The sequence below is a fragment of the Mytilus edulis genome, chromosome 6 (assembly GCF_963676685.1).
Source record: "Mytilus edulis chromosome 6, xbMytEdul2.2, whole genome shotgun sequence".
In the NCBI taxonomy this organism is placed as follows: Eukaryota; Metazoa; Mollusca; class Bivalvia; order Mytilida; family Mytilidae; genus Mytilus; species Mytilus edulis.
Window position 1 is genome coordinate 60,406,427 of NC_092349.1, and position 12,383 is coordinate 60,418,809.

The 12,383-nt window shown below is 33.0% G+C and overlaps 1 protein-coding gene across 1 annotated transcript in view; it reads left to right on the forward strand.

Moving 5' to 3' along the window:
* Positions 1–11,707, forward strand: part of LOC139526524 (uncharacterized) — a 31,551-nt gene extending 19,844 nt beyond the window's left edge. Inside the window, exons 4-8 of the mRNA XM_071321680.1 lie at positions 796–952; positions 4,826–5,037; positions 5,702–6,007; positions 7,169–7,306; positions 11,637–11,707. Of these exons, the coding sequence (XP_071177781.1) occupies positions 796–952; positions 4,826–5,037; positions 5,702–6,007; positions 7,169–7,306; positions 11,637–11,707 (884 nt within the window). The remainder of the gene's footprint in view (positions 1–795; positions 953–4,825; positions 5,038–5,701; positions 6,008–7,168; positions 7,307–11,636) is intronic.
* The last annotated feature ends 676 nt before the right edge of the window (positions 11,708–12,383 follow it).

Here is a 12,383-nt window from a genome sequence, read left to right on the forward strand (position 1 = left end):
CTCTCTCTCTCTCTCTCTCTCTCTCTCTCTCTCTCTCTCTCTCACATACACACACATGAACAAATACAAACACACACACCCACCCATACCCCCCCCCCCCACACACACGATCCAGATATCGATCAATAGAATTTAAATACACTGTTTAAATTTTTGGCACGATTTCGATAAAAATGTCTAAACATAATTACTATTAAACCAATTTTAAACTGAAACGGTCATTTTAATCTTAAAAGACAGGAAAAAAGATATCAAAGTGACATTCAAACTCGTTAGTCGAAAATGAACTGAAAAATAAATAAGTCAGACATTTTCAGCCCTTTCAGTCAATTTTTACAAATATGCACTGCAGTAAATGCATTACTGTTCATTCAATTCGCTTTCAGTCAATCAAGATATTTTCAATCTATGTTTAGAATGTTGAATAGTTGTTATTTACCTGTACACTATACTGAATTGTCTGAGAAGCTACTGAACATTACCTAATTAACAGCAAATTATCTAAACCGTATTGAATACTAGCATACTGCAGTAGATACGTCTGAAATTTGACTGAAAGACTGAAAATGACAAACCTGTTTGTTGGTCAGACTTTTCAGATGATTTTTAGATCAAAATAACCGTTTAAGACTAAAATACATTTACCAGTGACACTTAATGCACGTTGCTAGCCAAGTTGTAAAAAGATGCTTTCAGTAAATTGCTCTAATGTTGTTATGCTTAACAACAACATTACGAAAATACATCATATTTTAATATAACTTAATGTCTTTTTGACTTAATGTTTTTTTTCAGATAAAAAGATTATGACACTATATATAGCCAATTTAACCTGGACAGATGCAAATGATTTCTGTGAAGAAAGAAATAGCTCTCTTATGCTAGAAAACGGACCGTTTACATATGGTGAGCTCGACTATTTATTGGTTAATGGATACTGGTCTAATACAAGGTTCGTAACTTTACTTAATAAAGAAAAAATCAGTTTTGAAATGTAGAACAGAAGCATTTTTAAATTTAACGTTATCTTTAAATTATTGTGTGCACTTGGTTGGTAACTGACCTTAATTATAAATGAGTATGATATTTTGTGGGCCTCACTTTTACGCTTTTTGATTGTTTTCATACACTTATCTCCTAATATAAGTAAATGTAATATTTAAAATTAGAGTAAGTCTTAAAGTCACACGAAACTTAAAATTAAAAAAAAAAAGTTCAATATGTTTTATATACTTGAATGACTAAATCATCAAAATTTTCATCAATGTAATGCTATAAATTATTGTCTTCCCGTACTCTAATTCGGGAATATTTTCCCATGTGCAGTAATCTTAACTATGAGACCTCTTGTTAAAACTTCGGCCATCGCACAGAAAGTGCGAGGGAAAAACCGTGATGAAATGATGAAAACAAACGTCCACTTGAAGGTAAATGATAATAACAGATTTTCAAAGAACAAAATAAATCATCAAATAATTTAACAACTAGCTGTTAGCACTGTGTCTAAACCACACCGGCAAAATTTGTTCGGACTCGATGGTATCTAACATCCGGCACAATGACGGAACATTAATAGACAGAAGAAAGCTAGGTTTCTCCTTATTTTCTAATTTTTTTATTATATCGAAGAATATAATATATACATATACAACTATTTTCTATTGTGAGATGCAATATTTTCTAAAACCGTTCTATATTAACGGAGAAATAAGTCAAAATGCATGTCAAAATGACGAATTGAGTGAACCTTGCCTCGAAATTGTTTAATTTCTCGTTAAATTGATCACATTGTACGGAAAGAAAGGTACGGGAAGATAGATATTGACACGGAGATTGCAAATTTAGTTATTATTAGCATCTCCATAATTGTATCTCTGTGTATGGAACGAAAGAAATGGGTCATGTCAAAATGGAACTGGCCGGTTTCGTCAATGTATACAACCCGGTTTCGTCATAGATTTTAAAATGCATAACCCGGTTTGGTCAAATAAAAAAAATCATAATCGACTACATTATAATTGGTTATTTAACTTCAGCGTTCAAAAGGAGTTTTGTGGGTCGTTGGAAAACAAGTTCGTTCACCGGACAACGGCTTATTATTTATATGAGTCAGATTCAAATAAATAATAAGCAAAAACTTGAATTCCTACTCTTATAGAACACAAATATTTTAATTTACTTTGCATTCCGAAATTTTTTAACAGCATATTGAGATTAAAGCTCTCTAAATATGCGTTTTCTATATGAGTTATGGGAAAATATGTTGAACATTTTTAAACTTGAAATTAAACTTTACGGTCTTAAAAATCGAAACACACAATTGATATGTGATTTTCTCGCACAAAAGGATGGACACCTTTATAAGTAATCTAATCATTCTATGTATGTAATCTTTTCTACAATCGTTAAAAATAAATCTTCTTAAGGATAAACGTTGATAATAAGACAACTGTATATGCATGCATAATCGACATAGAAAATGAATGTAGGATTACAACTACCATGCATTAATTTTTTTTTTATCCCTTATTGTAACTATACTGCTATGTCCAAATTAGTATAATACTAATAGTCTCAGGTCATCGACAAAATTCAATGATAATTATTTTGTTAACATTACTAAAAAAAACGAGTCTGTACTGTCGCCGTTGTGTTATGATGATCGTACACTGATGTTGCATCGTTGGTCAATATATTTTGACAATATATACGGACAGACGGATTCAGTTTATTTCAAAGTGGACGTAATTCGAACAACTTTTACATACATAGGGATAATTTTAACTATGATACAAGTTTTGGCACACATTGCGCATTTACTATTTAGGCTCTGTCATCGGACGAGTTAAGGTTTTTTCATCATTTTTTATTATTTGTACTTTTGTTGTACTGTTTGTGTCAGCGACAACACTTTGACTCAGTCCATTCCCGAATCACACGCTTGTAATTCCATGGTTGTCTTTGGTTGCTTTATACCATATGCGTTTTGAACATAAAATAGGCAGGTAGTTATCTTGTTTGAATTGTTTTACATTTATAATTTAGGGCCCTGTTATAGCTTGCTTTCATGCAGTTTGTGTGTTTTTCTCATTGTTTAAGGCATACGCTGACCTAAACTTGATTAATTCAACATAATTTTTGTGTCTAAAAGAAATTTGTCTCATTGTCAATGTTTATGGGATAAGTGGTTACCCTCACTTCTTCTTAATAAGACCTAGATATAAATGACGGTCATGTTTTGCAAACCAACTTAATTTTATTCACATTGAAAATACAAAACTGTCAGATATTGTTTTCGAAAGTTATCTTGAAGTTTCAATTGAATTTGAACTGTACAAAAAATGAATTTGAACTGTAAAAATAATGTGAAAAACATGCCTATGAAAATAAATGTGCCTACCAGAAACGGGGAGAAAGTTACAAATCTCATTGCTATGTTATGGATGCTTAAGTGTGAAAACTCTCTTTAGTGCGCAGGTAACACAGTATATATAGTACCAGAAAATCTGGCAGGACTGCATGCATGATTAATTTGTGCAGAACAGTATAGACTATAGTCGGTTTGGGACTGTTCGTCAATGATTGAATGCATAAATGTATTAATAATTGATAGTAAATATTGTAAACTAAGTGTATATAATATAGTATAGTAAATTAAAATTATGGCACAATCAAAACACATCCTTTTATTTTTCATCTTTACATACTAATATTATAAACAAAGAAAATATAATAATGTTACAAAATAATTAGATACAAGTGTTTGCTATTCAGTATTTATATTCCATTTAAAATTAGTTTGAAGTTAAGTGAAATAAGGGACACGCCTTTCATTAGGAAAATGTGTATTATCATAATTAACTATGTCCAAAAGTGCCCGTTTAAAATAGATTTTAACACGCCAAGTTTACTTTACAATAAATATATATTTAAATTCTCGAAAAACAATGTTCAGATCCGTGTTAATGTTGCTTTTCATAAATTGTTGGTTTTAAACAAATTAAAAAAAAACCGGGTGCTATATATAGACGAAACCGGGTGATTGTTAGTAAACAACAATGACCAAACCGGTGTATTTTTATTTGACATGACCCATTTCTTTCGTTCCATACACAGAAATACAAGTATTGAGATGCTCATAATGACTAGTTTTGCAATCTCCGTGTCAGTATCTATCTTCCCGTACCTTTATTTCCGTACAAAGTGATCAATTTATCGAGAAATTAAACAATTTCGAGGCAAGGTTCACTCAATTCGTCATTTTGACATGCATTTTTACTTATTTGTTCGTTAATATAGAACGGTTGTAGAAAATATTGCATATCACAATAGAAAATAGTTGTATATGTATATATATTCTTCGATATCATAAAAAAAATAAGAAAATAAGGAGAAACCTAGCTTTCTTCTGTCTATTAATGTTCCGTCATTGTGCCGGATGTTAGATACCATCGAGTCCGAATAAATTTTGCCGGTGTGGTTTAGACACAGTGGTTAGGGAAAAGTTTAATACACAAATGGGAACGCATGGTCATGATTAATATAAAAAATATCATGACTCTGTCCCTTAACGTTTTTCTCACGTGCTCCACGTGCTCTGTTTTGATTGTTTATCAATGTCATGATTTGGTAAACTTCGACAACAAACTCGAAAGTTAATAAGCATGACAAGATTAGAATGTAATTAAATGAAAATTCATCCCCAATAACATATTCAGTCATTATTACCTGCCAAATAGTTGATTTGTTTGAGAAAAGAAAATTAATTCCTTACATTGGTTTTCGTAAAAACACGCTTAATGTTTAGGATGTTATATTTTTGTAGGATAAATTCTTTCTGGACATACCATAGAACGTCCAATTATGTGTCTACCGTTTCACTATTGCCAATAAATAGTTCCTCATATAATGCTGATATTGGAGGCAGTTACTGTGCATACGTTGTTATAGAGAGACCGCTAGAGCCCAACAAATTAACCTGGATGTCTGACTTTTGTTTAAACAGTAGTCGAAGTTTTATCTGTGAAAGTGAATCAGGTATATGTTTGTTAATATCCTATTATCTTCTTTATTTTAGACAATAGTAAACTAATATTGATCTGAAACAGTTATTTTAATCTGAAAAGCTCTTAAAAGACTAGACAATGCATTTCTTAATCAATTTCAGTTTGGGATTTTTTCAGTCTATTTTCAGACTTATTCACAGCGGTACATTTAGTATGTTTGAAACAATTGGATTGTAGTCATTTAATATCTATTCAGTTGTAGTTATTTACCGTTATACGATATGGATTCGATTTAGTGTTATTCAATAGAACCAGTGAAAAGAAGTATTTGATAAGTATTTATTTCAAATAAAATTCCGATGGAATATATTTTTGTATCACTCAATGACTTAACAAAAATAATTCACATAAAAAAACGAATATCACTTGCGTTCGTTGCAATTGTTTTCGTAACAAAGTAAAAGAAAGATAAATTGTCTGTTCTTGCAATGCCTTTGAATAAATTTATGTAGCATTGTCGATTGAATCATGCTGAACCAAATTACACTTACACAAATGCATGTATAAGTTAGTATCATTTACAGTACCAATTTTACGGTCAACGTAAGCGCTTCTTATCTTCTAGTTAAAACCATAAACCAACACCATTTTGAAGGACGACAATTCACTTTGTCTTTTTAATGTGTATTTTTCAGAGGAATTCTACTACACCCAATTTGAAAACGTGAGGCCTGTTGGCCAAGGGTTAAACATAGTATTTGAAGTCAGGTTAACCAGCTTAGCCGATTGTTTACTGAAATGCAATGAAAGTACTGAAAATGGAATTCCATGTGAACTGTTCGTTTGGAACAAATTGAATTCGACCTGCCAGTTATTGAATATAGAACAAGCGGCGTTACCGTTCAACGATAGTAAATGTTGTTATTGGGATGAGACATCTAAACAATATGAGATGCATGTAGCTGAAGGATGTACTACCTATGATAGGTTTATTTATACACGTATGTAAATGAATTGAGTCTACCTAAAACTTAACAAAATGGTGAAGAAAGGTATATTACTTGTACCTTTGTGTTTCGATCTTATAACTTGAGGGCAGTACATGTTCTTCATAACTTTGTGTTAAACTAATGGTACTGCTTTTCGTTCTTTTTCACACACGTATTTCTTCAATAACATGTACGTTAATTATTTGTCAGTAACGTTACAGATTGCGTAGTCATTTTGATTTTATGTTACATTTGTCGCTCCAAGTATGAAACTAGCAGAAATGTCGTAAATATTTCTTGTAACGTTTATACAAGACTGAATGTGCATAACAGGAAATGCTTACCATATCTATACATCGTGTCTCACTCCATTTTGAGTTTCTGCGATTCCTTTTGTTTGATTTGAACAACGATTTATATATTTTCCATGTATGTATAAGGTTTGTTGTAGTTCACCTTGTCCAGATGTCATGTGTATGCTACTGCTATCAATGGGCGTCCGTCTCATATTCATTTGAACACAAATCTCCTCCTCTGAAACTACTAGGCTAAAATAAAACTTGCGCACATAAGTTCTTGTGTATCTAGGTAACAAAAATGCCCCGTGAATCCTCTTGTCAGTTCATATGGCTACCAAAGAAAAAAAAATAACAAAGGGAAAAAAATGCAAGTATTTTCGGTTATCTTTCTTGTAAAGTACTAAAAATAGGGAAGATTTGTTTGAACTTATGAGAAGTTATCATTATCCATTCAGTCAAAACGTGTCAGACGACTCCTTGAAGAAGTTATTGCCCTGCTTAAATGATAATACATATCATCTTAAAAACTATAATTGACAGAAAGAAACGTTAAATAGCAAACATTATCAGCAAGATTGATAAACGTAGCAACATTGATAAAATCATTAATTGACTACTTACAGGAGTTATAGACCACAAATGACGATTTTTTGTACCATTTGCCTTGTCTTTTTGCCTATTATCTGAAAATTTTTAATACATAGAGTACCTTTACTAAAAACTACTAGTATATTTTGAAAGAAAATGCTTATTTATGGACAAAAGCAATCTTTTCTTTAAAAGTAACTGTCATTTGCTTGTCCAGTAATTAATACCTTAGTACGTTTATACCTGTTTCTTCATATGGTAACAACTATACTTATTTTTGTAAAAGCAAGGATTGTCGAAGATTATCCATCTGGTGACGAAATCACAACATTGGAAAATGATGGTCCTTTGAGTACTACTATCAATGCAAAACTTACAGAAGCGTTGTCTTTACTTCAAAGCAGCAGAACTATGCCAGTTCACCGTGAGTATTGGTGTGATCAGTGTACTGTTTTCTAAACAATGTTATCTTCTCCAGTCCACTGTTCATATAAAAAATTGGAGAGTTGTTAAATTTAAAAACAGCAATACAACGGGAAATAATTTGTGTGGACTTTATAATCGTTGTATCTTTGGAAGTATGTTCGGCCAACTGCAATCGAATAAAAACAATATTTTTAAAAATCTATTTACTCCTTATTTTACATGTTTTTATCTTTTCATGTCATTCCCAGTTTTGGTACAGAATAGCGCCAACGTTTTAATATGTTTGTGTAAATGAACTTTTGTTTTGGGGGGGTTCTATGGATTATTTTCTGGACAAACAAAACAAATCTTAACTTTTTACATTTACTTTGTTTTATCAGGTGCCCACTGTACAAATTGTATTCCAATCGTTTCGGAGATAAATTTGCTGTATGAATGTTTTTTTTTCTATAGTTACGCAAAACAAAAAAATGGGTAAAACATACTTAAAAAACCTTCATTCGAGGACAATAACTCCTAGAAGAAGTCGACTTACAATTTCAGCCACGTTGATTTATGAGTCAATCGTTACTTGCTGATCATATTTGTTAGTAAATGTCTTTATATCTATTAAACATTTTAAGATAATTAGCAAAACCAAAACTAATAGGTAAAAATCGACATTTTAAGGCAAGATATACCTGAAGTAGTCGTCTACAAATTTTGGTCGACATAGCTATAGACAGCGCGTATATCTTAACGTTCTGGACATTTTTTTAACCATGTTGGTTGGCAGCGGGTTATTGAACACACTTTTAAAACTAGATTCCCAAGTTTGGTTCAATTTCGGCCTGAAGTGTTAAAGAGGAAGAGTTTTGTAAAAGTTAACGGAAGACACCAACAGACAATAGGCGATAACAAAACCTTATACTGTCCCTTTAAGCCAGTTGATCAAACACTGATATTTAAAAAAAAACTTAAAATAATGTAAGGTGGATTGCACTGCATGTAATAAGGAGGATAGTTAAAGAAAAGCAGGCAAAATAGTGTAAATGAAACAAGATGACCACGAACTGAGACATTTAAAAAGGGGTCATGTACATTGAACTATATATATATAAAAAAAATAAAAAAATAGCACGAACGCCATAAAAAAACAACGCACGAAAAATTGGTGGTTTTGAATTTTTTTAGTTTCCAGCTTAATGAAAATGGCAAATGAATGCAAACTTTCAAACCTTCATGGTATATCCTAAAATGTGCGGTATGGGCTTTGCTCATTGTTGAAGGCCGTACGGTGACCTATAGTTGTTAATGTCTGTGTCATTTTGGTCTTTTGTGGATAGTTGTCTCATTGGCAATCATACCACATCTTCTTTTTTATATGCATAAATGCAAAATATATTTAATACAATGGCTAAGGTATATTTTATTATCCAATTGTTTCATATACTTGCCTTCGGAAAATAAACTGTATGCATTGTACATACAATTAACGGATCAAAACAGCCGAAGGTAAATGTCATTACTGTTTGATTCTGTACATGGATGTATTATAAATTTATACCCAGGTAACCCACAAGGAAATGGTTTTGCATAGTAGTAATACACATTGTAAAAACAATATCGACTAATGTATAGAAATAGAATATGGTATTATTTCCAATGAATCAACTTTACACCACAGATCATTAGACGCGGATGTACTATACAATGTCAGCGTGGTCATTTAGGAATAAGTGAACCGTAAAGTAATTCACGGCATTACAAATCTAAATCAATTGTAATGAGAAAAACAACGACTGATTTGTTACCCTGTCGACGTACCGGGTATCGCAAAAGAAATAGCACAATCGTGCATTGTAAAGAACTAGTATTTGGTGGGAGCACAAAACAATATGACAAAATGCATGATAAAGCAAAGTCAAAGAGTTCATCGGGAGTTGATAGAAAACTGATGGTGTATCATGTGTATTAAACTTATTAAAGTGGCGTTACATGGTTTGGGTTTGTTGTTCGTATCTCCCTCTTGTCACGTTATGTAACATGATTTGGCTTGTTGTTCGTATCTCCCTCTTGTCACGTTATGTAACATGGTTTTGGCTTGTTCGTATCTCCCTCTTGTCACGTTATGTTACATGTTTTTGGGTTGTTGTTCGTATCTCCCTCTTGTCACGTTATGGAACAATGTTTTGGCTTGTTGTTCGTATCTCCCTCTTGTCACGTTATGTTACATGGTTTTGGGTTGTTGTTCGTATCTCCCTCTTGTCACGTTATGTAACATGGTTTTGGCTTGTTAGTATCTCCCTCTTGTCACGTTATTTAACATGGTTTTGGCTTGTTGTTCGTATCTCCCTCTTGTCACGTTATGTAACATGGTTTTGGCTTGTTCGTATCTTCCTCTTGTCACGTTATGGAACAATGTTTTGGCTTGTTGTTCGTATCTCCCTCTTGTCACGTTATGGAACAATGTTTTGGCTTGTTGTTCGTATCTCCCTCTTGTCACGTTATGTTACATGGTTTTGGCTTGTTGTTCGTATCTTCCGCTTGTCACGTTATGTAACATGGTTATGGCTTGCTGTTGGTTGCTCCCGTTTCATTTTCACAATCTACATTTACAAGCATTAAACAAAATTTCTAGAATATATTTGGTCTGTTTTTAAATTAATTAACGTTATATACCAAATAACTTCATACTGCAAATGTATCATTTTATAACATTTTATAAAGCTGTGGTCACACCTAACGGATAGCTCGATGGAACGCCCAACGGATGAAAACAAATATTTTCCGTTGACAAATTTTTATCTTTTGGAAGTCCATTGGTATACTGACCAAATAAAACGGACTCGTAACGAATGCCTAACGGACACACACAGGATGTGCAACATACGAGAAACGGAAACGTACCGGACAGAACGGATGTCGAACGTACAACCAACGGTAGAGTACCGCATAAGGTTCAAGGACACAGTTATCGTCCTTTGGTTTTCGTTGTCTACGAATATAGTCCCTAGTGTAAACAGTGTTTAACTTGCATGTTTTATTTGATACACTTTCCCAATTTATTTCTTGATATTAAATGCATGAAATATTAAGCAGGGGGATGTAATTACATGTCAAAAAAATTTGGGTGCTGAATCTTTATGTTAAGTTGTGAATTGGTCCAGTTCTAAAAGGTCAAATTTTATCACGTCTGAAGCTGTCAAACTGAATTTTACACCCCCTTTACACAGAATTGTCAATATTTTGAGTTAGAGCTGGTAGAAATTTCTATAATTTTGATATTATTTGTCTCACTGGTAGTACATTACACTGTAAAAATCTTTTTGAGAAAGAGCAGGTGCGATTTTTTTAATTTGAATTTATTGTCTAAAAGAAATGCACTACGAAATAACTGTGTTCTCGGGCCATAAAACGAACAAACAACGGAAGCGTACCGGATAAAACGGATAAACAAGATAAGCGGAAAATTAAAGGCGGCAATAATAATACATGTAAATCACACACACGTGACCTTAAAATGATTAAAAAGGTTCCGTGTAGCTGCTTGATTGTGAAAACGTGCTCTTACTTCAAGATTCAAAATGAATAATAAACATTCATGACACTCAAGAAATCTGACATACCAATAATTGGCATTTCTGACGCGAAATTTTCAATTGGCAATTATCCGTTTTACATTCGGTACGTATCCGTTTCATCTGTTATCCTTCCGTTTATGTCCATTTCACATTCTTTCATCATCCGTTTTATCCGTAATACGTCCGGTAGAAGTCCGTTGGTGAATTGGTTTACCGGACCTCCAACGGATGAATAACGGACAAGTAACGTATACAAAACAGAAACGAAACGGACGAGTACCGTAAAAAACGGACTCCTACCGGACGTTCAGCGGACACTTTATCCGTTGGACGTCCGTTCAAAGTTTTGAACATGCTCAAAATTTTTCAACGGACGTCAACGGATAAAACGGACGCTGAACGGACATGCAACGGAAATGAACAGACGTCTAACGGATAAGAACGGACGTCTAACGGACATGAACGGATGGCAAAAAAGTTGTCCGTTCGTCGTCCGTTCGCGCTATCCGGCTTTACGCCTAGTGTTCAATCAGGAAAACTTTTGTACAAAACCACTGTCCGAGAAATAATAAAATAATTTTGTAATTACAATAATTTACCTTTAATTTTCAATTTCAAATTCTTACATAAACTTTACAATTGTATTTCGATAGAAACTACATTTTTTGTATAATACTTGAATACAATACGATGTAGGTGCTTCTATATTATCGACAGAAATTTTGAAATGATATACAAATTGAATTTTCTTTACTTATTTTGCAGATCTGAGCGGAGCGAAAAAGCCAGTGTCAATTCCTAATACCGAAGGTAATAGAAACGATAATGGTGCATGAATATCATCACCAGGAGTTAAAAAAAACCAACTTTCGACTAAGATTGATCGTAAAGTCATGAACGATTCAGTATACTTATGAACAATCTTAGTCCTGAGTTTTTTTGTGAAACCGACTTCTGTCCTGTAAGCAATGGTTCGGTTCTGGAATTATTTATAACACACTTTTCGTAAATTCTACGTTGATGATTAAGACATTATGAAGAAACTAAGGATCTGACTCTTTCTAATGCAAAGTTGATAGAATTTGGCTATTTTTATGTCCCTTACAACCATAATACTCTGAAGCGTTTTAGTCTCATACATCCTTGGCTTGAAAAGGTTTGTGTTTGAACGTTTATAATCAAGATGAATCCAAAAAGGCAGTGTTTTTCGATTTTCCAAAACTTGGTCTATACCACAGCTGATTGACTATTATTTTCCGAGGATATATCATCAAATCAGTTTGTCAGTGCTTCGGTACTGACTTGATGGATAACAATTGTTTTGAAATTGATGAGGTTGGTTTTTTGTCACTTTACAAGATTATCAAAGGGAGGCGAAAGATACCAAAGGGACATTCAGACTCATAAGTCGAAAATAAACCATGGCAAAGAAGAAAAAACAAAAGGCAAACAACATGAACAACAGTATACAAAAAACGACAAAGAAAACTAAAGACAGAGCAACAGGAACAC